Raw genomic sequence first — 26,536 nt, 5'->3', positions numbered from 1 at the left:
GCTTTTACTACTTCAAGGTTCCGCGGCTTTCACTATGAGGTTCACAAACTACTATGAACTACTGGATATGCATAGTATATGCCGATAAATCGTAGTCTGGAATCACTCTCACATGCTGCATTCTGCCTGGGTCGTATTTGCCCTCTCTTCCACTCCTCATGTTCACTTTCACTCTTTCTCCCACACATACATATATTGTAAACAAAGGGAAAACGAATAAAAAAAAGATAATAATATCGCGGGGTAAGAATGAATAAAAAGAAAGAAGAAAGAAAAAGAAATAAGGATATATATATGGTACAGTGAAGAATGGTAGATCGGTAGTCGAAGAATATACCAAGCCACGCGGAACCCGACGGACCCTCCCAATAAACACCTCTTCCAGTTATACAGTCAGTTAAGAATAAAAATGTGAAAAAAAAAAAAAAAATAAAAAATAAAAAGGAAAAATCTCAAATGAACGCGTGCAATCACAAATGGTCGTCACAAGAGTAGCCCTCCCTCGAAGGTCAATGCCCGAGAAAGCCTGGGTATCAACTCGCCCGTGTATCACGAAAACAGTCCGCCCGTCGGTCTTCCTCCCCTTCCCCCCCTTTCAGTCCCCAACAATGCAAAAAAGAAATCAAATGCAATCTCTTGTTTCTTTCCGTAGTCTATTGTTGTCGTCTTAGCTTTCCTCGTAAACATGCCACTCTTCGTTGCCGAAAAATGACTGCGCCAACCCTTTGCCACTTTCAGTCGGTTGGCTGAACGCCACCTGCTCCTTGGGGATTTCCATCCCGTAGATGAAGTTGCTCACCACGCAGTCTAACAGATCCATGGCAATGCCTTTCCGGCGTGAAGAGCCCGATGTCCATATGCGCGAGATGCCCACAATGGCCGGATGTCTTTCCTCCCCCACCGTGACCGACGAGTCCGGTCCATTGCCCGAAGCGGCCGATTTCTTGACCGGCCGTGACTCCCAAATCCGCTCCGTCAAACATGCCCCTACACATCGGCTGTCCTTCATGTGCAAAAACACCTTGTACCGGTCCACCTTCTCCGGTACACCGTTCTGTTGCAGATGCTTGGGCGCTTCCGTCTGACTCCACAGGACCTCGTCCTCGATCGTCGGGGATGACAGCTCCTTGCAAATAACTTCCAGCACCTTCTTCGCTTGGTTCTTTGCGGTCGGCGATGCCTTGCGATCCACAATGACCACATATCCCTCGTCAAACCGTGTAGCTTCGTAGACCCAGCGTGATGCGTTGGCCCGCATGAAGGCCTTCCCCAGGTCCACCCCGGTAGAGTTCATGTCATGGAATTTCTTATGCAACGCCGCATCTTCCGTGTTCGATGGCACATATTCCATGCCACACGTTGCACACGTCCTCCGTACTTCGTGGCCCAGGTCGATCTGCATCTGCTTCAAGACCGGCGGCTGCTGCGGCTGCGGCGCTTTCTTCTTGGGTGGGTCCACCGAGGCGCGCACGCTGTTGGAGTTGACCTCGGTGAGTGGGGTGCCATTGGTCGTGCCGTTGGTGGTGGTGGTGCCGTTCGTAACGGGGGTGCCATTGCTGGCATCCTTGGTGGCGGACTGTTTACGCTTCAGGAAGGCAAACGTGGGTTTCCGCGTGCTGGCGGGAGGGGGGCTTAATCGCGGCGGGGGAGAAGATGGGGGTGTCGACAGATCATCTTCCTGAGTGCCTTCGGAGAGAAGAATGGAATTGCGACGCGACGGACTGGACATGATGGCGGCGGAAGACTCGCGGATGGCATATTGGATGCTATTTTCGGCTTCGTCGGAATCATTGCCGGATTGAACGCGTCGTTTTTTGGCGGCAGGCCGTTGGTCATCGTCATAAACGCGCCAGAGTGGCCGTCCGTAAGTTTTCATCATGAGACCTCTGCGTGGGGGGGAACCCAAGAGGGGAGCGTGTTAGTTGGAGTGGCGGCAACCAAGGGATAAGGGAATTAAGGAGCAGGGGCATGATTTCACAACGTACCGCTTGAATGAGTTTGTCACAGTCCACGGCATCTCCCTTTCTGATGTACCAGAGGCATTCAAGCGAGGTAAAACATTTATGGCAGAGGTATAGTCTGGAAGGGAGAAGAGGTAGGAAGGAGAAAGAGGAGGACGAAGAAATAGACAGAAGCAGGGAGAGCTGATCGATGATGCAGTGGAATGAGCTGCCTGACGGAATGCCAGGAAATTATTATGGATTGGGAAGGGCGGATTTGGCGGTCGCCGATCGACGGGAAACGCGTGAGAATCACTGGTCTAAACCACATTCAGTCATATTGCTGCCTTTCCGTTACAGAGAGTTTCGTTTTCCCTTCCTTACCCTTTTATACACTCACACCAGCTGATGAATGACGATGATGGTGATGATGATGTGAATCAGCAGATGTAGCAGCAGATATTCCCCTTTTTATATTTAATATTCCCCGTGTATCAGCAAGCTCTAAGCTGATAATGATGATGATTATGATGATGACAGCTCTGCTGCTCTTCCCCCCCACATCCCAGCTATATCACTAACAATGATGAAAATAACCCACGGTGGCGTCGTGTCCGCAGGATGCAAAAGAGTCATGAATGAATGTTCATTCAATACCACCAACCACCTCCGAACAGTGAAGTACTTCAAACAAGGTGTTACTTGTGGAACACTACTCACGGCAGCCAAAGAGATTTGAAGCAGATGAAGGTTCAAATCACAAACGCCCAAATTGTCACTGGACGAAAGAGCAATGAGAGACAAGAGAGCCCCCCCGGCTTACAAAGTAAATTTATGAGTAAAGTTCCCAGTCGATGCTGTGCCATCATCGTTGCCGTCCCGAACTTCGCCTCCTTATATCATGAGCCCCCAACCAACCAGACTCTCTGGTGCAACACCATTCAGGTTGGCCCGACTCCTGAGTTGTGGACTCCGGATGTATGAACAAGTCGGTGGCAGCTGAGGTGGCCAGCCTCGTCACTTAGTTTTCCCTCTCCTGGTGATTATGTACAAGATTAAATAGAATGAAAAACAAATGATTCATCCCATTTCCCATTCGTGCATTCCCCCGTTCGTTTCTTCTCCCACTCCACATAATAGTATACTACTACACACACACAATGCATCCATCGTTAACATTAGTGGTGTGAGGCAAATTTCACCAGATCGACTAGAGAGCCATTCTCTTTTACCTTTCTACGATTTCCTGTCGTTTTCCTTTTCCTCAGTCTTTATCTCTCCCCCAACCTCGCCCTTGCTGGACAAACGAACCAACACCGATGCCTTACTGGGTCACTGCCATGTTCTGGCACTGCCTTGCCGGCATTTGACTTGCAGCTCGGGTCCTCAGCTTTGTTCCGGGATTGGATGTGATGGCTACACAGGGCTCCCGGCTGATCTTGATCTACTTGCATCGGTGACCTCTCTCTTTCCCCTCCTCTGTTTCTTGCCATTTGTCTCGTTCTTATCTGTATATGGCTATGTGATCCATTCTTGGGCAGCTCCAGACCAGCTGTCACACCACATGGGGGGTGTTGGTTGTCTTTTGTCCTTACATGATGTGTCTTTATGTCATCGCAGCCTAGACCAGGCAGATAGTCAACAATCCCAAAGCAAGCAAGTCACTGACAGCCGGATCGAGATGCCGATCGTGAGGACCGATCATGAGAACGCGGATCATCCATCTAGGTAGCTTATTTGCTTTTTTTTTGCTTTCATCATTGTGCCTCATTCAAGGCAAGACTTGTCACCTTTCGCCTCCCGTCCTGTGAGGGGGTTGGCCAGTGAAAGGTAGATCTGAAGCCTCTGATTGCTTCCTTTCGTCTGTACCTGTACGAAGAGTTACATTCCTCCACCCCTCCCAATGACTAGATAGATAGCACAACTGCAGCTGCTGCGCACCCCAACCAAGTAGATGAAGCCAAATCGGATGTAGATGGACAGATCCCGAGGCGGGGCACCACCAACTCTCCATCAAACGAAGGTACAAACTGGCCAGATGCCGGCGCGACAAGCTGTCATCGGTAGAACAAGATGTCTATTCTAGAGGCTCAGTGGCTCGACAATCACGCCTTTGTGCAACCGAAAAGGTTACACTTCAGGGTACTGTGTACGAGGGCATCTCCTGCAGAAATGGGCATGGGCCAGGAATCCGGAGATACTGCCATGGTGGGGGGTTCAATCCGACAGATGCTTGATGGGGAGCTGAGGAGGTGATGAAGAAGGGAGGAAGTTGCTAGTTAACTAGCCGTAGTCTTACATCTGAGTAAGACACGGAGTAAGACAATTAACTAGTACCAGTAGTTAGTTACTTCCTCTGCCTGAAGGAGTAACCAACTCGTTAACGGGTTTTGAGATTAGAACCAGTGATCCGGCTAGTGACTCGGATACGAGAGAGGCCGTGGTGGTTAGCAGGTTACTCTCTGTCTCTTCATCTAATCACATTATTCAAACCCCGAATCGGGGAAGCTAACCAAGCTGATGGGTGCGAATATTGGCGTGAAGAAAAGCAAAGCAGGCCAATGATGGCAAGAAGAGGAATGCACCGGTCCAATGCATTGCTGATCGGAGATTACACGATAATCTTAGGTCATTGGACCAAGCCATGTTCTAGTTGAGACTTTAGCCCATGAGAAGGTATCCCATCAATGCATGGATGGCTCCGGGGGAGACACCCAGACCCCGGCGGGCAACAATCTGCAACTTGTTTACTATCCTCAGCATCCACTACTATTTCAGTTAAACTTCAACCTAGACGGAGTTGTTTATAGGCATATCTTATCTATCGTAGATAGCTCTCTGAGAGGTTGGATGAACCGAATTGCTTGGAACCGGGAAATGACACATGAAAGAGAGTTTGGTACCAAGAGGAGTTTTCTGCATTGTTTTTCCATCCCGAAACTCCGCCGGGCGGCCAGCCCCCAAACAGCCGCCAATCGAGTGATTCAATTTACCCCGGCGCTGCTGCTGTTCCTTTCAAAGTCCGTCTCTTGTCGCTCCTCGGGGACTTTTTGGATTTGATTTTTCGCCCAAAAGAAAAGCATCATCCTGTCCCGCATCCTTCACACCCTCATTCTTTCCTTCAAGTGAGGGGAATCTGCATTGCGATAACGTGAGAGACACTGTCAAAGAATAAGAAGGAAGGGGCCAGAAAGAGAAAAAAAAAAAGGAAAAGGGAATAGAAAAGCTATTATTGCTTTGCTGCTCACACCATCCTTTTCTATTATAAACTCCCGTTGAGCCTAGTCTCCTCTTCATCGCCGCCTTCGTTTCCCATCTCTTTTTTTCCTCTCGTACTTTTCCTCGCTTTACTTTTTTTTTTCTTCCCTTCCCTAACCTCCGTTGCGGTCTCAATTCCCCATTAATCACCACCAGCAACATTCCAAGAGTTGGAAAACAGTTGCAGGTATAATCCGAGGATAGAAAAAAGCTCTGCTTCGGGATTCACTTATAATCTTGCACCATCACCCATCAATCAATTCGCATCATGTCGGATCCTATCCAGGTTGCCGGGAAGAGAAAGCGTGCCAGTACGTTCCCCCAATTGCAATTTAAACCCGCGGTTCGCTCTTCAATCCCTTCTCTGCTTTTCCTGCGTTTCCCTGCTTTCCCTTCCCCCAAATCTCTCAGCCTTGCTGTCTCATGTACAGCCGGTGACACCTCGTGCTATTCCCCGCCTGATTTTTCTTATCGCCAACGCGGGAGATCAACATTCCTTTTTTTCTCTCTTCTTTCTTACTTTTTCTTCTTCACGGCTGTCTTTCTTTGTCTCTCGCGATCCCATCATCATCTGTTGATGGGTTAATTCCCTGCATCGCTATTCTTTCTACGTTGTTTGTTAAAATCACAATCGCCGTTTTTTCTATTCTTGTCTCTGTGACACGCCCTGTCTGTCGCATCACCCAGTTTCCAGCTCCATCTTAGCCTCATCACCCTCAACCAACCGCGTGGATCTGTCTTGTTTCTATCACCATTAGAAATGGTTGCTGACTCGGCTGAACCTGCAGGGACGCAATCCTGCCCTCCCCCCGAATTGCCCCAGCTCGTTGCGGAACAGCACACTCCCATCCCTGCTCATGACAAAGAGACCCAGCGTCTGATTGTCGTTCTCTCCCATGCCAGCTTGGAAACCTATCGGGCTTCCAGCGGACGCAATGGTTCCGGTCGTGATGAGAAGTACTCCCTGCTCAACAGCGATGAACACATTGGTGTCATGCGCAAGATGAACCGGGATATCAGCGAGGCTCGCCCGGATATCACACATCAGGTTGGTTGCTCTGTCTGGGATAGCCAACAACGGCTTGGTGGATGGTTGCTAATGATATATGCTTGTTAGTGCCTGCTCACCCTGCTCGACTCCCCCGTGAACAAGGCGGGTAAGCTGCAGATCTTCATCCACACTGCCAAGGGTGTCTTGATCGAGGTGAACCCTAGCGTGCGCATTCCTCGTACCTTCAAGCGATTCGCTGGTTTGATGGTACAGCTGTTGCACCGCCTCTCCATCCGTTCCACCAACTCCCAGGAGAAGCTCCTGAAGGTCATCAAGAACCCCATCACCGACCACCTTCCCCCCAACTGCCGCAAGGTGACCCTCAGTTTCGAAGCCCCCGTAGTGCGCACCCGCGACTACATCGAATCGCTAGGCCCCAAGGAGAGCGTCTGTATCTTCGTGGGTGCCATGGCTAAGGGACACGATGACTTTGCCGACTCCTTCAAGGATGACACGATTTCCATCAGTAACTACAGCTTGAGTGCCAGTGTCGCATGCAGCAAGTTCTGCCATGCCGCCGAGGAGGTGTGGGACATTGTCTGAGCGCAGAACTTCGGACGCTCCTATCCCGCTTCTCAGGAATGGCCAAAGCTTGACGAGGTGACGAATTTCCTTGCGCCCATACATCTGAAACGGTACGATCGAGAAACGGTCAGCGGGTCCTAGCTCGGGGACGAAACCTTGTCTTCCGCGCGCTGTTCGCGTATTCTCTCTGCCTGGGTGTATTTGCATCGCTTGCTGTTCTCTGCACGTCTTGATGGGTTTTCGTGTCTGTTTTCTCGCGTCTCGCGTCGCGGTCGCTGCTTGACTGCTGGATGCGATTTTCTGGAAACTAAGAACGCCTCATTTATTTGGGTCCCGTGATGAACTGGCAGGCCCTCTTTGCTTCGGCGGGCCTGCGCCGGTGGGTGGGTGTCACGGCACGGCCCACCGGTCCCCAGTTTCTTCTGATAGATCCCTCTGTTTTGAGTTCTGCAGGTTCGAATGCCTCGACGAGGATCTGGGTCTTCTTTTTTTCCAAATATCTTAGGTGGGTGTGATCTAATCACTGTAATCTGCAACGCCCCATCGGGGGTGTTGTACACTGTTGCAGTCTCGCATGCGAGACATTATCTATATAGCAGCACGAATACACCAGATACATTTACCATCGAGGCACAACCATGGACACGGAGGTCTGACACCCGCCGTTCAGCCCCTGCCCAGATACTCGATCCTACTTCCTCTCCCCCCTTTGTCTTCCCTTACAGACTTTGATGGTCCCAACTGGTCCTCTGACCGGATCACTAGTATCTAGTAGGATAGTTGTCAGTAGTAGACCCAGCAGTAGATGTTTGTAGCCACAGGGAGGGGCTCCTTGGAGACCCGGAATCCAGATGGAAACTGGCGGCCCTTGCGCCGGTGACGTTCATTTGTGTGATGGCGCCAATTAGCCAATTGGCCGGAAGACTCGAGCCGGTCGGACCTTGACGATGATCGGAATCATCTGGAGGTACGAGAGTGACCGTAGAAGCAAGAAAGAAGCAGAACAAGTGGGAAAGCCAGCGAACAGAAGGGGGAGGGGGGGAAAGAGTGGGTTTGTGCCTGAGGCTGGCCCCGCCAGTATCTCTCCATGACTTTTGGACTAACTTTCCCTTCTCTCTCTATACTTCCCATCCTTTCCTTTCATCGTCTTCCTTCCCCCTTTCATCTCGGGAGAGAGACGGAAATTCTGAATATCGCTGACTCACACCTCTGAACTTTCGGAATTTGTCAGGGGAGTCTTTGTTAGCTCCCAAAGTAGCAGCAGTATTGATGGGCAGGTCAATCGGGTGGTCCCGGTGGCTGGGGACGGAGTCTCCTGTTCGACGTGGCATGCAGCCATCGCAGCAAGTGGATCGCCGACTGGGTTCGAATGGATAACTCCGTACATGAAACCAATGGAGCATCTCAGTCATCCATCTAGTCATTTGACGACGCTACAAACCCCGATGATGCTGTTGGCTGATGAGCCATCCCATCCACTTCCGAAGACAAACGGATATCACCGTATGCCACCAACTAACTCGATAATGACAGAATGATGGTGAGGTTCACTTCCATTTCTTCGTCATTTTCCGGAAATAATCTGGATTCTAGATGCTCCTATACGGAATATACCTTTTCTTTTTTTTCGTGCCGAGAGGGAATGATCCACGCCGCAGCATCGCCGGACTGGAGGAACATCTGGCGGTCAGATCGCACCGGCCGGCGACTAACAGCAGCAAATGTGCCCGAAGCAGGAACAAAACCCCCCCATCGGTCAAGCAGATTTGCCCCTCAGTGGCTCCCCCTCCTCTCCTCTCCCTACTACTTTCCTCAACACGGCTGCTTGCTGACATGCCCGTATGCGATTCGTTGTTCCCTCGTGATTGGCGACCTTCTCAAGGCGTTTGTCTGATGTCCAATCCTGGGCCCTAACCGAGTGAGCCCGTCGTTACAATCAATGATTTAGGTTAGGTCTTCAAGAAAGACAAGGGCATTTCCCCCCAATCCCTTCTTTGGCGCCGGTCTACGCACCTGTCGCGGTTTCAGCGTCTGTTTTTCGTTTGGTAGCTGCCGTCTCCACCACTGCCAATCCCCTTCATCCACCTTGTCCTGGACCCTCTCGCCTCACTCGAGTTCCCTTTTCGACAAGATGCTGCTGTCTGCCCTTGGCTCCTGCGTAGTCCCCACCGTTTTCTGATAGGCGCCCCGTCCGCCGCGACAGGGCCACCTACAGCACCGTCCACCAGTCTTTCCCCACGATGACCTGGCGGCCATCTTGAGTTTTCGTACCCCTCGATATTAGCTTCACCGAAAAAATAACATCATGGGTCGTCTGAGTATGTGTCAGAGTGGGTGGCGGCCTTGCGATAGCACCCTCCGAGCCTATCCCCTTTGGCAACTGCCTGCAGACTGAGCCTAGACGATGTTGATGCCTCGTGGATTATACTGGGCATCGTTCGGATGCCGTGCGAGTCTATGCAAGCCTGCCTGCGATAACCGGCCTAGTCTAGTCGTTCTCCACGGTTGGAACAGCTGGTCGATTTTCCATGATAATTTGCTCCCCCCTGTAAGCTTCTGACCGCTCGTGATTGGATCCCAAGTTGGGCATTTCGGGGGCATACTCCTGAAGTCCTAAGGTTGGTGTGCGTCTTGCCTTGAAATACTAGTGCTGCTTCTTACCGGCTTCTTTCCATTCCTCTCTCATGATTTCATGGGTCTTTCCTATCTATTTCTCCAGCCTTTGTGTATATATATTCTCCTGTTCTCTTACTCGCTTCTGAGTCTGCAATCGACTTTTTGATCTCTCCTGTTGGTGGATCTCTCTCCATCTGAGATCTACTATTTATCCTGCCTCGCTGCATCCCCTCCATATCTCTTTTTTTCTTCCCCTGACTTCACCTCCTTATATCACGACTCGCAAAGGGATTTACCCAGCGAGTCCACACAGACATGCCGGTCTCTCACCTCACCCTGACGGTTGCTCATCTGCCTACCTCCACATCCTTCTTTCTTTCCTGCCTGCAGCCTCTGGGGTACCAATTTATTGGGCGTCACGATGACTACATTGGTTTCGGTCAAAAGACCGGCGAGCCCGCAGATTTCTGGATCACGGAACAAAAACCAGGGTAAGTGTCCATCAGTGCTACTTTGATTCGTGTTACAAGAACTAACTATGACCTTGCAGAGTACCTGCAGGTGCCGCTCATGTCGCCTTTCCTGCAGCTACCAAGGATGCCGTGAGCACCTTCTTTATCAATGCCCTTAAAGCAGGAGGCAAGATCCACGGCGAGCCTAAGCAACGCGACTCCGACTCTGGCTACTTCAGCGCCGCCGTCATCGACTTCGATGGCAACAGCATTGAGGCAGTTTATCGCCCAAGCATCTCATCAGCCCGCTCAGAGGTCCGGTCCGTAGCCAAGTCTGTGGCCAAGTCTGAAGCCAGATCTGAGGCCAGGACCGAACTCAGTAGGCCGGCCCTGGCTTTACTCGAGAACGGCTCAGTTGTATCGAAGGCGAGCAGCAAAGCCAGCTCCGTCCGTCCCGAGAGCGTTGCGCCTCCCAAGTCTGAAGCCCGGTCGTACGTTTCCAGGTCCTCGACGGCCGTGGACAGAGCGCCTCCCCCGTACGAGCGCGCGCCGTCCACCATCAGCGTTAGCCGTGAATCTCAGCAGCCTCGCGACATTCAGCCGGCCCCATCGCCCACGTATATTGTCCACCACACGACCCACCACACCACTCAGCAGAAGACAGACGATGGCAAGACCGCCAAAACGATTGTCGGTACCCTGATTGGCGCCGCTGCCGGTGCTGCACTCGCATATGCCATGACCAAGTCCGACTCTACAGAACAACACTCTGATGGCAGTACCCCTCCCCCGCAGTATTCGCCCCGGGACATTGTTCAGATGCTCTCCCCGTCCCAAGCACCCTCTCAGACCCAGGACGAATACCCTGGCTACAAGGCTATCGAGGCTCCTCCTCCGCGAAGCGTTTATTCTTCTCGGTCCGATGCCCGCCCGGGCCTCACCCGCAGTGTTACCTCGAAGAACCCTCGCGCAGACACCATCTACGAGGGCACGGAGTTTGTCCCGCGCGGCGGCAGCGTCTACCTCGATGAGAATGGTCGTCGGGCCTCCGAGGGCAGCGTGTACACCACCAAGGACATCCCCCTGCGGGCGATCGAGTACGCCCCGCCGGCTGACTCCCGGGGCTACCAGAGCACCCTGGTCAGCAGCTTCCGTGAGGAGAAGTCGCGGGCGATGGATGGTGGCAGTGTCTATTCGTCCTCCACGGTCCGACCTCCCTCCAAGGCCAACTACCAAGAGTCCCACCATAGCTCTCATCACTCCTCGCACCACTCCTCTTACCATTCTGTGAGCCGTTCGCAAGCCGGCAGCACCGCCTCTTCCAACCGCACTGCCCGTCAGGTCCCTCTCCCCGAGGGGTCCATTGCCTCCTTCGCCTCCTACCGCAGCGGTGCCAAATCGGGCGTCTCCGCTCGCGAAGTTCCTCTTCCCGAGAGTGTCGTCGATCTCGACGTCCAGAGCCATGTCACCCCTGACGACTCGATCAGTCAAGTGGACGACTCCCGGCGGTCCTCCTACTCACACCGGTCGCATGCTTCCAAGAGCCCTTCCAAGGTGTCCAAGCACTCGAAGTTCGACGAGCCCGTCAAGCCCAGCGACAGTGTCAGCCAAGTCTCTACCAACGTCTCCAGAGCGTCTCAGCGGACCATGAAGGCCGGTGGTAGCGGCGGTGGCGGCAGTGTCGCTCCGTCCAAGGCTGCCTCGAAAGTCAGTCGCCGAACTGCCAGCCAGGTGGCTTAGCTTCCTCCTCCATTCTACATTTTAACTTTCTTCCTTTCTTCCTTTCAGCACAGTATTCATATGGCTGTGATAATTTCTCCATCATATTTGCATTACAGACCTTGTATGTGAGGCATATCTGTTTCTCTACTACATCTTTTACATATTGGACATTTGGGAAGCATGAAACCAGGCGTTTGATTTATTATGTTTTTTCAAGGGTTGGTCGTGTTCTTCAGATATATTTCGTTGGCATTTATCTGCGATTATATACTATACTATACGTACTGCATAAGAATGTTTGAATCATCTGCATTTGTCATTTTATTCCTGCATGGGCATAAGTTGTTGCTTTAGCGAAATGGTGTTACAGTCGGTCTGCATTAAGGCGCAGAATGCATATATAAAGTACATGAAGTTAGCCAGTTATCGATCTATCCTAGAGGAACTCGACCACATTAGACTTTCAATTAACTCAATAACCACGTGCTGGCACACTCGTCATAAATTGACAAGAGGACGTAAAACTGACTCATTTAGATACTAGCTGGTCTATATACTTCAAAAAGCAACAACAACGAAGTCTCTCTTCCAGCAACGATTAGATCAAGACTATCTGCCTTGAGAGCAATGGATAAAATCACGCGCTGTTAAGATCCAGTACTACTTAGCCAGATCACATGAGACTCATCAGTATTAAAAAGTACCACGAGACTCTGAAGCTAAACCCGAATCTTGTTCTCAATACATATACTATACTGCTATTCCTCCGTGCCAATACAAACTCCCCTCTCCTCAAAAAGCAACTCTTACGTATAATAAACACACATAATAATAGTTAGTAGCCAAAACACATTCAACATCTCCCCGCCCCTACAGAACAATTACCACACCCAAAACCACCAAGACATCCATCCATATAATCTACCCACCGACCCAAGAACCAAGTGAAAAATCAAAATCACCCCAAAAACTCATGCCCCAACAACTCCCCCGCTGTACTCCTCTCCTCAGGCATCCACTTCAACATCGCCCTCATAAAATCCAAAAATAATTCTTTCTCCGTACCGGTAAGGCGTCTCTCCAGGGTTTCCAGGGAGATATTATCAGGTATGGATGCTTCCGCGTGGGCGATCCAGTTACCTATACCAGTCCATCACAATTATATGAGTATTATCCTACAACCCTATGCAAGTAGGGAAAAGAAAGAGAATACTGACCCCCCTCATCAAAACACTGTCTCGTCGTCTCACTTCTGCGTACGAATTCTGGGGACGGAAACTCCCCAATTACAGCTACCATGCGAGCTAGATGGCGGAACGGATCGTGGTGGCCTGTTATGGGATCGAATATATCATCTCCGAAGAGGTGCTGGCCCTCAAAGAGGGTCCATATCTAAACAATTATTAATTATCAGCCATGAAACTATACACAACCAAACTTCAATAGTAGTAATAAAGAGAAAGAAAGAGGGGCCCCTACAACCCCCGCCACACCCCAAATATCCACCGCCGTCCCCCACGGCATTTCGAAGATGACTTCCGGTGCACGATAAATACACGGCTGCACGAACGGTCCTGAATCTTTCTGGACGGTGCCGATGCGCGCTTCGCTGAAGTCGCAGAGAGTAGGGAGGCCGTAGTTCTTACCTCCTCTTGGATGGGGGAGTTGACGGCTTGGGTGGATTATACGTGATGCATCGGTAAGTGATACCTTCCTTGGACTAGGGAATGTTGATTCTGCGTCCGCGAAGGAGGTGAGAATGGTGGGGTCGTGGAGGGTGAGCATTATATTGTCTGCTTTTATATCTGTATCATTTATATATATATATATTAGTTTACCTAGTTTATAGAAAGAATGAACAGAAGAAATTAGTAATAATACCAGTATGAACAACCCCCGCCTCAGCATGCAGGAAATCAAGCGCGAGTAGGACTCGTTTGACCGTCATTTTCAGCAAGGGGAGATCAAAAGGCTTAGAATTCAACCTCATCATATCGAGTAGGGACATGGTCATGGGCTGGAGAATTAGACATTGATGTATACCCCCTTTTCCTTTTCCTTCTTCTTCAGTAGTGTTCTGAAGTTCGAAAGAATCATACACCTCGCGAATCAAGGACTGGCCTGGATGTAAAGATCCTTTTTCCACTACTTTGGCGAGATGTTCATAGACATCATATTCGCGATTATGGGATTCTGGGGAGGAAGTGGAGATTTTGAGGACTGTGTATTTGTTCGTTCCATTGTTGGATCTTGATTATAAGGAATGATATTGATATAGAGATTGTCAGAGATCTCATCTACTGAGTATTAAGGTAGGGGTACTGCCACACCGGAGATCCCGACACACCCAGCTTGTAGAATCGGCTCCGTATCCGACTTTCCCTGTGATTTGGTATCTGGAGTGATAGATGTCGCCTATGTTGACGGGGTAGTAGTGCGTGGGGTTGTAGTGTGGGAGGGTTTCTTCCTCGATGGGGATGTCCCTAGGGAGATATTGATGGGATGTGTATTTCCTTAATGATGAGGGTACTCTTCGGTGGATGGTATAGATTCTTGGAGGTCTTAGTAGAGATGCCATTGGAGTTGACATATTCTGTGGTGTATATAGACACATGAAGTGGTGAGCTGGGGAAAGTCACTTGTAATGAGCGAATAGCTAATCCCTGGTTAGCCTGAGGCATAAACATGACTACTATAGGTGATATATCAAGTCTAGAATGTTTGTATAGGCAAACAATGAGACTGAATCCCTACACCGCCAGTTTGAGTCTGGCTACTACGTCTACATTGACTACTCCGTATGACTGCATAGTACGATCCACTGGTGAATTGGTTCCTGCTGAAATGGTTCCTACTGAAGAATACAAGCCACCAAATCCCTTACCAGCAGCATCGCCAATTAACCAACCCCTACTTCCCTCGTCTCCTCTCCTCGTCCCCTGCTTATCATTTCCACCACCCAGAGGCATCAACAATGCCTCACGACCGTACCAGTACCCAGCATCCTCCCCTCAACCCCGACCCGAGGAAATATCGAAAACCACACCCTTCCTGGGGTCTTATGTTCATCAGGTAACATTTATCCGACTCCATTGAGTGAAAATAAAAAATGCCATGAATGCATAATGAGAAGTGGTCATAATGATCGTTGGATATGACATTTCCCCGCAAATAAAAAGGAGAAAGCGAAAATAAGGGGGTAAACGCGGAATTCCAGACACACGCAAATAGTTCACGGAGAATAACAAGGAAAGGATCTACGATCACGGTACGCCAGGCTTCGGATCTGATCTAACGGAGCGAAAGAAGACGCAGAAGCGGATTGGGAAGACCAAGGTGGCCGTGGAATTTGAATTGCGAAGATCAGATGGCATATTTGCGAGTCCATTCCCGCGCGGTCGCTTCGTACCGGGGACGGTCCGTCTTATACACGTGAGCGATTTCCGGCACCAACGGGTCGTCGGGGTTGGGGTCTGTGAGCATGGAGCAGATCGAAAGGAGCACTGGAAGCAGATTAGTATATGCGTCAATAGCTCTGCAGGCAAGAGGGAAACATACCCTTGGAGATCGTGAGAGCAGGGCTCCACTGGTCTCTGAGGATGTCAAGACAGATGCTGCCGTTGGCGTTGATGTTGGGGTGGTAAATCCGGGTGGTGAAGTTGACCTTCGGGGGCTTGAATGGGTAGTCGGTGGGGAAGTGGATGTTCAGGAAGAAAACACCTCCTGAGTAGGGGGAGTCACCCTGGAAGTCGCGTTAGCAAAGTATTCCTGCTATCAACCGCCGTTGGGTGCCGCAAGGTCCTCCTGAACAAGGGAACAAAGACACTTGCTGCATCCGGACGACCACCAAAGAAATCCGGGATTACTCACAGGACCCATGATAGTTGCTTGCCAGTGGAACTGTGCAGCAAAAACTAATTGTCAGTATTCATTTCTAGGCATTGAATATCGTTGATAAAGGGTTCTAGGGTAAATCTGCGTTGGGCTGCCCCGCCGCAGTCGGCGAAAGCGGCAATGCGACCGTGTGTAACGAGGGGTTCGGAGGGGTGAAACCATACCAGGTCATCTCCGGAAGGACCAGCAGAGCAGGAAGAGGGGGGATCACTGTAAAATGAAGAAAGCCATGTTAGCGTAGTTCTATACATGCCCTGGCAATGCGTCATGACAGAGGCGCTGTCTGGCGGAGGGTCAGACGGACGCCCCGCGGCCGTGGTGGGGGTTGTAGCACCAGGCGGCGGCAAAGAGGCAGACGAGGGGAACGAGATGACGAGGACGAGGCTTACCGGCCGAGGTCAGTGAGTTCCTTGTTAATTCTCTTGAGAGCCATGGCGAATGTGTGATGTGTAAAGAGCGGAGAGGATCTCCTAGGTTAAGAGTGCAAAGCGAGTGGTATCGAATTTGAAGTTGGAAATCTGCACACGATTTCCCAGTCAGCACAACGGCGAGATATGTAAGAAGAGAAGAAGAACAACGACGAACAGGTGCAAAGAAGAAGACGACTAGCGAAGTCGACTAAACTGAAGGGGGAAGTGAGAGGGGTTGAGGATGGGAATGGAGGGAGAGACTCACCGTGGGCTGATTACGTCGGAAGACGAACAGGAAGAAGAGGGGGAATTGGGCTGAAGGAGAAGAGGAAGAGAGAGAGGAGAAGAGAAAGAAGAGGGAAAGTCAGTCAGTGGACGGGAAGAGCGAGAAGGCGGGCAAACAAGCCAGTCACCAGCCCCTCGACCCGTATTTACCGGTTATTACCGACTGATTACTCGGCTTATTTAAGCCAGTTGCCTTAGTCAGGCGTCCGTCAGCCACGGTTTGCGCCACACCCTCCCTTTTTCTTCCATCGTCATTTCCCAAATCCAGGCGGACATTCTAGATGCATCAGTCTGCTTCTGCCGATTCTACTTACTTGTTCCTCTTCTTTCCAATACTGATAATCCAATAATTTGGACACCCGAATATAGCCTATTTCTCCCCTTAATGATAATCTAGATGACACACCCGGTACTCCCCGCCATCACCACCATCGACATCGTCATCATTCCCTCAAGTCAGCCCTGATATTCAAATATCCACCTGAACAGCCCCTCCCTCCAATTGTCAGCCACACCTTCAATTTCGGGTCCCTCCCAGACGGGTATCAATCGGACGGTGGACAAGACCGATAGGCTGAGATATTACCGGCATTCCGCTCACTTGCAACTGGTGGCCACCGTGTTTGCCCATTTGCAATGCTGGTTCTGCCCGTTGACTGGGTCGATATTACAAGAATATGGATCTCTTTTTTCTTTTTCTTTTTTTTTTTTTACCTTTTTCTTCCCTCCTCTTTCTTTACTGTAATAGAATTCGTAATCTATCACGCACGTCACAGCTACGCCTAATACAGCTAGATAGGCAGTTCTACTAAGGATACTACCTCAAGTGCATGCATGCCGGCAAGCATATGACTTCCTAAAAGATACTCCGACTTATATTAGGGTAGTATAACAATCCTGCACCTCTCTCATTTTGTATCAGATACTACGAGCTACTTACTACTATCAAAAGTATAGCATCCGTGCCACCCACACCCCACAGAATGAATCTTCCATCAGATCCATATTTCCCGGCAGTGGCAACGGCAAGTTGCAAAACTCCCTTTAGAGTAGTTAGTTCAAAGTTAACAAAGTAAGTAGCCTTCAAAATCTTCCCTAGCTACAATCAGTGCCCTCAATCCCTGTCCCCACATCCATCCATATGTAGATTACTAGATAGATCATATGGATACAAGTTGCCCCTCTTCGGCAAACCCCAACCCCCTTCTAATAGTACAAAGTGGAAACATAGAAACATAAAGCACATGTTTTAACTCTTCATACTTTCTATTTCCGAAGTTGCTTCAGACCTTGGAACTTGAAAGATCTGTGTGGTCATTCTTCCACCATCGATCCATTTGATTGGGAGGCGAAAACGAGAAACACACTTCTGTACCACTTTTATGACTAACTTTACCCAAGTAAGTAACTCAAACTGGTTGTAATATTACATACAGTCCGGGTGCCTTGCCACGTGGCGCAGCAATTGCTTACTCTTTCTCACGTGATGGAGAAGACCGTTTCTGGAAGGGTCGATTCATACCTACTATGTTTTCACTCTATTTTGTGCTAGATTCATAAATATATATATATATATACTAGTGTAGTTGTGTTTATGTTATTTCTTGTTTGGATATTGTGGTTGTATATGTACATGTATGTGATGGTGTGCTCATCAGGTAGGTAGATAGGTGGGACTATGAGTCAAGGTAGTAGTAGCATCTAGAGGGTTTATGTGTCTGTCATGTCTTTCTCCGTCTAGACGAATGCCTGAACACCGGTGATGGCGCGACCAAGGATCAGGGCTAGTTTATGGTTAGTCGCCAAGTATACAAGAAGCCAGATGTTGCTTCGGTGGTATAAGATGGTACTTACTATGAATGTCACTCTGTCCCTCATAAGTCTGCACCACGAACAGGTTGGCTACATGCCGGGCAATATGGTACTCGTCACTCGTGGCGTTTCCACCAAACACTTCCTGAAGACTGTCATGGGTGAATCAACCAAGTTAGCTGGCTATTCTGGCCAAAGATCATAGGGTAGAAAACAAAACCAAAGACAAGGGAGGGCATACATTCTCGAGTTAGCCAGGGCACGGTCACAGTTCTGTCTCTTGACCATCGAAATCATCTCCGGTGTGCACTTTCCGGCATCCTTGAGCCGGGCGACCTGCGTGGCAGCCAAAGTGCCGTACGCAGCATCCGTAGCCGCATCCGCCAGCTTCTTCTGAATGAGCTGGTATTTCGCCAGCGGGTTACCCTTGAACTGCTTGCGCTCAAGTGCATAGGTGCGCGCACGGCTCAGGCAATCTTCAAGCGCACCCATAGCTCCAAAGGCAATGCCCAGACGAGCGCTGTTAAGGCAGGTGAAGGGACCAGCAAGCCCTTGCACTTCAGGGAACATGTTCTCCGCAGGAACAGGGCAGTCATCCATTTGGATCATGCCGGTAATAGAGGCGCGCAGGGCGGTCTTGTTCTTGATGGCGGGCGTCTCCAGAGTACCCGGTGGGCATTGGCTGCGCTCGACGACGAATCCACGGATCTTGCCCGTGGTCTGCAGCTTAGCCCAGACGATCATGATGTCGGAGATCGGGGAGTTGGTGATCCAAGTCTTAGTGCCAGAGAGCAAGTAATAACCCTTCTTTGTAGGGTGCTCCCGGGCGACTGTCTCCATGGAGCCAGGGTCAGAGCCGTGATTGGGCTCAGTGAGACCAAAGCATCCAGCCAGTTTTCCCTTCGCCAGCTCCGGGAGGAGTCTGTCCTTCAGCTCCTGTGTACCGAAGTCATGGATGGCTGTCATAGCCAGAGAGCTCTGCACAGACATTCCTGAACGATATCCTGAGTCCACACGCTCGACTTCCTTCGTGATCAGGCCGGAGGCCACGGTGCTTGCGCCGGCGCAACCATACCCTTCAATGTTCGCGCCGAGGAGGCCGAGCTCGCCCATCTCGGTCAGGATCTGGCGATCATAGTTCTCGTTCCGGTAGGCATCTAGTATGCGCATAGTTATTAGCCACAATAACTCTAGCACATGAAAGGTTCCCTAACTGGGATATCCTTAGGGAGTGGCGGGCGTACCTAGAACGCGGGGTAGCAGTCGTTCCTGGCAGTATTGCCGAGCAGTGTCTTGGATAGCCAATTCCTCCTCTGTATACAGCTCGGATGCAACCAAAGGATCCTCCCAGTTGAAAGTCGTCGCATATCCACGGACCGAAGCATTGCGCGAAGTTGCGGGCGCTCGACACAGGCGGTGGAGGTGGCGCGAAGCCGTGCGGAAGCTGGAGGGGTTCATGATGTGAAATTGTAGGCACGGGCAAGGATAAAAAAATGAGTTCAAGATATCTATTATCAAAGTCAAGTCAATTGAGAGGCCAGTGTATCTTGGGGATGCGAGAGCCAACTAGGCTTGCGACAGTAAAGGGATAGATGGTTCGGAGGTTGTTGCGGGGAGACATTCATCCAGGCACAACTCTCGGTCTCGGTTTCCCCCAACCTCGGCAATCCGTCGGAAAGGCTTCCTTGGAGCATCAAACTTACACAAGGGCACTAATAGACAATATACGTAATTGATTGATTTCCCTCTGAGTTGTAAGACAGATTCAGGCAGTAGAGACGCTCCTTATATGCTTCAGGTTCATTGAACTTCCAAGACCCTCAAGCCGAGCCGCAGAGACTCTTCCGCGGCCGGGCTCGGGTGGGAGGCCGTTCCGTCGGCGCTGGCGCCCAATAACCTGCACTCCTCAGACTTGTATAGATAGAGCCCCTGCGGATATCTCGTTTGTCCGGCAATTAACTGTAGGAGTGCGCCTGTATATCCGAGTTTATATGTTCTGAGATCTACGAGAGAAAGCACTATATCATCTACAATACTGTCCTCTATCTAATATCTATCAACCTTACAACAATTGCCAGGCTAGCCTGCTAAGGCGAATACTGGAGTGGAGAACTACTTTTCTGGGATCAGCTGAATGGTTTGCTGTTTATATGTTACCACATTGATCATGGTAATCGGTTGGATTGATGTATTGGTCAGATGTAGACTAGGCGTGGTAGCCATAAAGCTCCCATACAAAGGTCAAGGCCTCTTCGTTCCTAGATTTGTACTTTGGAAGCTATATACTCCTTGATTAGGCGGCTTATATTTCCGCTTACATAGACCCCAGTGATAGCTGGCTCATAGCCCTGCATCAGCACCACGATAACGCTTCTGCTCCATACGTGTGCTCAAGCAGGCATCTGAGACTGAAGGAAATCGAACACCCCGGTCGGGAAGTAATCCTCATCAAAGCCCCAGAGATCGGCCATCATAGGGTCCACCGACCCCTCGGAGAGGCCCGTCTGGGCCTTTGCTTGCGTGGCATCCGAATCAAAGCTATTCCCTCTCTCGGCAGACAAGGGAGCGACCCCCAGCAACGGAGGAGGCGGGTTCAGTATCGTATCCCGTTCGCCAAGGGGCTGAGCCCCGGGGATAACAACCGGTTTAAACATCGGTAGAGTATCATGAGAATTCTGTGTCAGAGACTGGGAATTACCGAGATTCCTCTTCTCCCATTCCTCCAACCCTGTGAGCATCTTTCGCAAGCCACGGGCTATGTGGTGGCTGAGATGGTGCTCGCTTGCACGCTTACTGCACGAGACCATCATATTAACGATCCGCCCAACCAGCTCGCGCACGTACGCGACGTCGATATGTAGGCCGGCTGATGAAATAGAGTTCTGCTGGCCTTGGTTGTTGGGAATGCTGCTGGAGCAGCCCTTGGCCGCAATCTTCAGCAGGAAAACGGCGGCAAAAGTGATCATGCTGTGGAGGTACAGCGGAACGCCAACCAGAGCCCTCTGTATATCGGGTTCATCTAGGACCACCCGAAGCGTGTCGATGGCGGACTGTATGGCTATATTCGCGCGCTTCTTTCGCTCAGCAGACATGGGTCGTGTCGATATCGAAGAGTGATAGGTTCGCAAAGCAACCGAATTCAATTGTAACCGAGAAAAGTGATAATGCAGATTAACCGCTCTATAAGGATATGCACCGACGTATCGACTCCCAACTTCTCGTTTGAGCCACATTAGCGAAAACTGTGGCCAGTTCAGAGACTGAGGATTATAAAACGTACCCAAGCGCGGATACCAGGCTATCCGCCATTTGTCAAGGTCAGCGTCATATTTATCAATTGTAGAGAATTCGCTGTCGGGAACCTCCAAGTCGACGTCGGGCCCAAAGGCGTGGTATATTCGGGTAAGAATGATGAACAGGTCGACCTGGCTGTGTAGACGCAAGTCACCTTGTTGCACGTTAGGGCTATGAGTGAATGTATTGTGATTTTTGATGCTCTGGTCCTCGTGGATTATCGGCGGTCGTCCGTAGGCGATGGAGAAATGATGCTCTAGTGTCTAGGCCAGTCAGTCTCGTTGCGCGAAGCCCACCACAGCTACAATCGGTAGCGTTGAGACGTACATAAAGAAGATACCACAGCCTAGCTTGTTCTATGTGCTCCGGAGAACCTTGTGTTGCTTTCCGGTAGGACTGATGCAGGTTGCGCTCCGTGGCAATCCGGACTGCATACCCAGACAGCTTCCAGCTTACGTCTGCAAGCCAAAAGGCGCCTATACATAACGCGCGCAGATCATCCAGAGTGTGGTGTCTGTCTAGCATTGATTCTGATGCTAACCTAGCAAACTCCGTATAGCAAATATCGAATGTGCGTTCTTTCTTGGGCAAATGAAGGGCTGTGACAGCGAGAATGGCGGCAGAGAGCATTGAGGAAGAGTTCCTCACGGAGGTCAGGTCTTTGTGGTCCAGCAATATCCCATCCCATAGATAACGGCTAAGTACTTGATCAAAGTAGGAGAACAGCTCCTCCGCCTCGTGCAAATCCACTACTCCCCGTGAAACGAAATCTGTGACAAGAGCCCGATCGGGGGCATGATGCCTTCCCGGTGAAGTTGTCTGGATATCGCTCAACTGTGTCACTTCGTAAAGACTTCCCATCGGAGCCGTCACCAGCGATGAGGTTCCATTCTCTTCCCTGTCTAGGGCATATTGTGAAGACTGTTGGAAGGTCGTTTCGGATGTTCTGGACTCGGGTGCGACTCTCTGCGCGCTGCTCTCGAGGCGCTCTGCTCCAAAATCGTGATCCGTCCCATGAGGCGTGTCCTCTGTCGACACTGTGGAATCCTGCCGGTCTCTTTTCTTTGACAGTGGCTCCGATGCCTTTCCGTTAGTCTGATAATACGAAAGATCGGGCAGCTGGGCCTTCCGTAGCAAGTCTGCCATTGCGAGCTCTATTGTGGCCTTCCATCTAGAGTACACCAAAGATAATTAGCCACATCGTCCCTTAGCAAGCTATGCGAATCAAAACCAAAGAAGAGGTCTAGTTACTCTGTCTCGTCGTCCAGTAACGTCTGGAGACTTTTGTTGACAACGCATTCCAGGCCCATGCGGCGACATCTCTGACAAACGGTCTCCCCCGCATTCATATCACAGCGGACCTTATGGCGCTTACATTCCGTACAGGCTCGGATTCTGCGCGAGATCTTGGGAACATGTCTCGGGCTCTGCTGTGAGTCATTTTCCGGGGTATACTGTGGGCGGGTACTCTGGGGAGAGGCGGCAGAGGAGGCATCACCGTTAGACTCGAAATGAAGACGACTGCGCTTCATGATGCCAATGCAAGACGCATCGTCATAGGCAAATCATGTAGCTCGCGTGGGGGGTGGAGATGGTTCCGGCTATATCCACCATAACAGGGCCAACGACACAGGAACAATGCTAGTAGGAGAGAAGGAGAGGAGAGAGGGGTCTGGGGGTGGGCATGGCAGATACCGGCGGTTGCGTTTCCGAGAGCTGCGATTTGCCTGCTCGACCGAGAGTCCGAGACGGCCAGGCCCGATAACAAACCACGCCTTACTGCTTTTGGTTCTGCACGGGGTCTCGCCGGGTGGGGCCTGGTGGCCTTGCAGCCTGATGCCTCTTATGTAAGAGGGGCCGGGGAACTTTCCATCCGCGGGGCGGATGTCTGTCACGTGGGAGAGAGCTGCCTGGCTGCCGCTAAGCCTAACCGGGTCTATAAATGACGCATGTCGCGTTAGCTTCTCCGCGGCGCGTCACTGTCGCGGCTCTCCTCTGATTTCTGCCTGCCATCATTCCCAACAGCTTGCGGTGATTGAGAGTCTGTACCTTACTTGGTTTTGGATAGCAGTAAAAAGTCTCAAGATGGGTATTAAACGTGAGTAATCCCAATTGATATCACCCCTCCGCAAAACCGCTCTGTCGCAGCGCATTCATCCATCCTCAGCGGCCCATGGAAGCTGACCACGCCCAGAGCTGTATCAGGTGATTTCAGAAAATGCCCCAGATGCCATCAAGGCAGGGGACATTAAGAACCACTTTGGCCGCAAGGTCGCCATAGTATGTTAAGCGTCCCCCCATCAAATTATGCGGTTGCTCTCAGTGAGCTAGCTGTTCGCGTTTCGGACAGAGCTGACGATATTGGATTGTAGGATGCGTAGGCTTTCACTACCCCGGTTATCTCGTTCTCGTCCACTAACGGTCATATAGCTCCATGAGTATTTACAGTTTCCTCATTGCAGTCCGTTCCGAAGGTCAGCAGCTTATGAGCGACACCGGAGAGACAACGTCGCATTTGATGGGTATGTTCTACCGCACTCTGCGTATGGTCGACAATGGCATCAAGCCTCTGTACGTATTTGACGGAGCTCCCCCAAAGCTCAAGTCCGGCGAACTGGCCAAGCGATTTGCTCGGAAGAGCGAAGCCACCGAGGCTCACGAAGAGGCCAAGGAAACCGGTACGGCAGAAGACGTTGAGAAATTCTCGCGACGCACAGTACGAGTCACCAGGGAGCACAACGCAGAATGTAAGAAGCTTTTGAAGTTGATGGGCATTCCATACATCGATGCCCCCACGGAAGCCGAGGCGCAGTGCGCGGTTCTCGCGCGCGCTGGAAAGGTCTATGCAGCTGCTTCGGAGGATATGGACACTCTATGCTTTGAGACACCAATTCTTCTGCGCCACCTTACGTTCAGTGAACAAAGAAAAGAACCCATTCAGGAGATCCATTTGAATCGTGCGCTGGAGGGGCTGGGTATGGACCGCAAGCAGGTTTGTTCTTTGGGGTACCTACGTTTCAAGGAAGCTTACTGATGCAACATAGTTCATTGATCTTTGTATTTTGCTGGGTTGTGATTATCTGGAGCCGATCCCCAAGGTCGGGCCTAACACGGCGCTGAAGCTAATCCGTGATCACGGAAGTCTGGAGAAGGTGCTTGAGTTTATGGAGAACGATCCGAAGAAGAAGTTTGTCGTCCCTGAGGATTGGCCCTACGAGGATGCCAGAGAGCTTTTCCTGAACCCAGATGTGAGGGACGCCAATGACCCCGAATGCGACTTCAAATGGGAAGCGCCCGACGTGCCCGGTCTGGTAGACTTCCTGGTCAAAGACAAGGGTTTCAACGAGGACCGCGTCAAGAACGGTGCTGCCCGCTTGCAAAAGAACTTGAAATCTGCTCAGCAATCCCGCCTAGAGGGCTTTTTCAAGCCGGTCGCCCGCACGGATGAAGAGAAGGCGAGCCTAAAGCGCAAGCACGACGAAAAGATTCAGGAGCAGAAAAAGAAGAAGAAGGAAGAGGCCAAGGCCAAGAAAGAGGCCAAGTCACGGCCTCGCGGTGCTGGTTGAGTACCAGCATAAGACTTTTGTCTCAATTGGTCCTTGTATAAAGGCCTTAAAAAAACAGCGACACTTTGACCGACACCAATTGTCGAGATATCAAGGGTTCACTGAGTCCTTCCAATACTCTTGATGGCTAGAGGCGTTCCCGGGGGGTTTCGTTTACAAAATCCAGTCGATTATGTGTAACTAGTACTTCAGGCGAGAGAGGCGTTTCAAACGGCGGGATAAATGGATGAATGGATGATGCACAACAACCATGCACGGGTCCAGCATGCCACGTATATACCTACGACGTGGAAGATTCTTTTTTGCTGCCCTAGAAGGAAAGATTATCGAAAGAAAAATAAAATCAACCAACACATACTATAGATAGATAAGGCAGCTAATGGATCTGCGGGAAATTGGAACTTTGTTGCCTGACATGATTACACTTGTTCTAAGCCTGGGGGGTTCAACCCGACTGGTAGTTGTGCAGCACTCAAATCAAGGTTTTGGTGTATGTAGATCGGGAAACCGGTGAGACGCATCGCATTGGATCGCATCGCGTGCGCCCCTTTTCTTTTGCTCCTTTTTTTGTGTATGGTTGTGTAGGGGTATATCGTAGCTTGTGGTATTTGCTGGAGTATATTGTGCGCTACTATTATAAACTTTCTTTTATGGTGGTGAAGGTCGTACGATTGCTCTTGGGGTGGGTGGGGTCATGTGAGTCTCCGCTCTACTACTACTACAACTATACGCGCGTTGCTGGTATCATTGACTTGTCCTCGCTTCTCTGCCACAGTATATATATAGAGTAGTATTCGGTAGAGTATATAAATTGTGTGTGGGATTTTAGAATGGTCTTGGGAGTTTAGTATACACTATTATTGGATATTCCATTATTTTTGGTGGCGTAGTGATACTCAAACCCCTCGGGTGAGGGGAAGCTACTACGTAAATATATAGTGTGATGTGGGATTGACATCGACTAACAGGATTCACCATGCTATGTATTGACCAATGAAAGAAAGATCCGCATGGCCACAGACCCAAGTCTATAATTGATTAGCAAAGAAAAATAACGCAAAAGTAATAAAGTAAGCAGTGGGCTAAAGCCGTTGTGGTGGGCGGGAGTGAAGTAGATCACGGATGCTGAAGCCGATGGACCCTGATACTCGAGCCAAGCATTCCTCAAGCTTAACCAGTCGTCCATTAGCTGTCATATGCAATTTCAGTACCGGAGTTATTCTAGGCATCAAAGATTAAGCTACCATGTGGAATAGACCCGTGAATACGGTGGTTTGGGACGAGGATCAAGAAAGAGAGTGTCCTCTTATCAGGACTCGTGATCCGGCGCATGGCATCAATCGATCAACCGGCCCGCCGCCGATATCAACCATCTACTATCATTCTAGATTCAAGTCTGCGTAACAACCCCAAACGAATACCTAATCCCATAAAGAGATACCTACGCGAAAGCCAATGAAATAGAGATCAGACCAGGTGGCACAAGGGAAAAGGGCACACTTATCTACTTCCAAGCCATCGAACCGCGAGCAACCGCCAAGCCGATGTAACCACGGGATCAAAGTCAATGGAGCTTTGGATCACAGAGCAAGAAGGGTCGATCATAGGCCCGGATTTCCCCAGGACCTTTCACCTGGTTACAAAGCTAGTAGAAACGGTAGTCCAGAGCTGGGTCTACCCCCCAATTTCCCCAAAGTCAAATCCATAACAT

At 50.4% G+C, this 26,536-nt stretch overlaps 9 protein-coding genes across 9 annotated transcripts; 4 read left to right on the top strand and 5 right to left on the bottom strand.

The window, feature by feature from the left end:
* Positions 1–8: 8 nt before the first annotated feature.
* Positions 9–2,022, bottom strand: BDQ94DRAFT_61661 (ESCO family N-acetyltransferase). Its single transcript, XM_026776176.1, has one exon. It carries the CDS (start codon positions 1,877–1,879, stop codon positions 668–670), a length of 1,212 nt encoding a protein of 403 aa, XP_026624465.1. The 5' UTR covers positions 1,880–2,022; the 3' UTR covers positions 9–667.
* An 851-nt stretch (positions 2,023–2,873) lies between these two features.
* Positions 2,874–3,843, top strand: BDQ94DRAFT_61691 (uncharacterized protein). Its single transcript, XM_026776177.1, has 2 exons — positions 2,874–3,396; positions 3,622–3,843. Exons 1-2 carry the CDS (start codon positions 3,016–3,018, stop codon positions 3,670–3,672), a joined length of 432 nt encoding a protein of 143 aa, XP_026624464.1. The 5' UTR covers positions 2,874–3,015; the 3' UTR covers positions 3,673–3,843.
* A 2,115-nt stretch (positions 3,844–5,958) lies between these two features.
* BDQ94DRAFT_180469 (18S rRNA pseudouridine methyltransferase) lies at positions 5,959–7,107 on the top strand (the record flags this gene model as incomplete). The annotated part of the gene is made up of 2 exons (XM_026773627.1): positions 5,959–6,246; positions 6,316–7,107. 2 exons carry the CDS (start codon positions 5,959–5,961, stop codon positions 6,790–6,792), a joined length of 765 nt encoding a protein of 254 aa, XP_026624463.1. The 3' UTR covers positions 6,793–7,107.
* A 2,433-nt stretch (positions 7,108–9,540) lies between these two features.
* On the top strand, positions 9,541–11,739 carry BDQ94DRAFT_61641 (VOC family protein). Its single transcript, XM_026776175.1, has 2 exons — positions 9,541–9,881; positions 9,941–11,739. The coding sequence occupies exons 1-2, from the start codon at positions 9,706–9,708 to the stop codon at positions 11,580–11,582; spliced, it is 1,818 nt and encodes a 605-aa protein (XP_026624462.1). The 5' UTR covers positions 9,541–9,705; the 3' UTR covers positions 11,583–11,739.
* A 592-nt stretch (positions 11,740–12,331) lies between these two features.
* BDQ94DRAFT_61593 (putative protein kinase) lies at positions 12,332–14,292 on the bottom strand. Its single transcript, XM_026776173.1, has 5 exons — positions 13,895–14,292; positions 13,446–13,813; positions 13,044–13,369; positions 12,782–12,956; positions 12,332–12,704 (listed from the first exon to the last, which is right to left on the bottom strand). The coding sequence occupies exons 1-5, from the start codon at positions 14,176–14,178 to the stop codon at positions 12,523–12,525; spliced, it is 1,335 nt and encodes a 444-aa protein (XP_026624461.1). The 5' UTR covers positions 14,179–14,292; the 3' UTR covers positions 12,332–12,522.
* Positions 14,293–14,305: 13 nt separating this feature from the next.
* Positions 14,306–16,291, bottom strand: BDQ94DRAFT_147429 (putative ubiquitin conjugating enzyme (UbcD)). The gene is made up of 6 exons (XM_026767016.1): positions 16,134–16,291; positions 15,848–15,976; positions 15,623–15,668; positions 15,435–15,464; positions 15,123–15,306; positions 14,306–15,067 (listed from the first exon to the last, which is right to left on the bottom strand). The coding sequence occupies exons 2-6, from the start codon at positions 15,889–15,891 to the stop codon at positions 14,928–14,930; spliced, it is 444 nt and encodes a 147-aa protein (XP_026624460.1). The 5' UTR covers positions 15,892–15,976; positions 16,134–16,291; the 3' UTR covers positions 14,306–14,927.
* Positions 16,292–17,734: 1,443 nt separating this feature from the next.
* Positions 17,735–19,759, bottom strand: BDQ94DRAFT_147425 (acyl-CoA dehydrogenase). Its single transcript, XM_026767015.1, has 5 exons — positions 19,669–19,759; positions 19,210–19,473; positions 18,207–19,122; positions 18,008–18,117; positions 17,735–17,937 (listed from the first exon to the last, which is right to left on the bottom strand). Exons 2-5 carry the CDS (start codon positions 19,421–19,423, stop codon positions 17,891–17,893), a joined length of 1,287 nt encoding a protein of 428 aa, XP_026624459.1. The 5' UTR covers positions 19,424–19,473; positions 19,669–19,759; the 3' UTR covers positions 17,735–17,890.
* Positions 19,760–19,947: 188 nt separating this feature from the next.
* Positions 19,948–22,890, bottom strand: BDQ94DRAFT_147424 (uncharacterized protein). The gene is made up of 4 exons (XM_026767014.1): positions 22,511–22,890; positions 21,587–22,430; positions 21,246–21,522; positions 19,948–21,179 (listed from the first exon to the last, which is right to left on the bottom strand). Exons 1-4 carry the CDS (start codon positions 22,789–22,791, stop codon positions 20,356–20,358), a joined length of 2,226 nt encoding a protein of 741 aa, XP_026624458.1. The 5' UTR covers positions 22,792–22,890; the 3' UTR covers positions 19,948–20,355.
* A 354-nt stretch (positions 22,891–23,244) lies between these two features.
* On the top strand, positions 23,245–25,244 carry fen1 (multifunctional nuclease RAD27). Its single transcript, XM_026776172.1, has 5 exons — positions 23,245–23,357; positions 23,454–23,539; positions 23,632–23,636; positions 23,690–24,251; positions 24,304–25,244. Exons 1-5 carry the CDS (start codon positions 23,345–23,347, stop codon positions 24,823–24,825), a joined length of 1,188 nt encoding a protein of 395 aa, XP_026624457.1. The 5' UTR covers positions 23,245–23,344; the 3' UTR covers positions 24,826–25,244.
* The last annotated feature ends 1,292 nt before the right edge of the window (positions 25,245–26,536 follow it).

Source organism: Aspergillus welwitschiae (genome assembly GCF_003344945.1).
Source record: "Aspergillus welwitschiae strain CBS 139.54b unplaced genomic scaffold BDQ94scaffold_24, whole genome shotgun sequence".
In the NCBI taxonomy this organism is placed as follows: domain Eukaryota; kingdom Fungi; phylum Ascomycota; class Eurotiomycetes; order Eurotiales; family Aspergillaceae; genus Aspergillus; species Aspergillus welwitschiae.
Note: the sequence above shows the minus strand (reverse complement) of the source record. Positions and strands in the feature narration are given on the sequence as shown.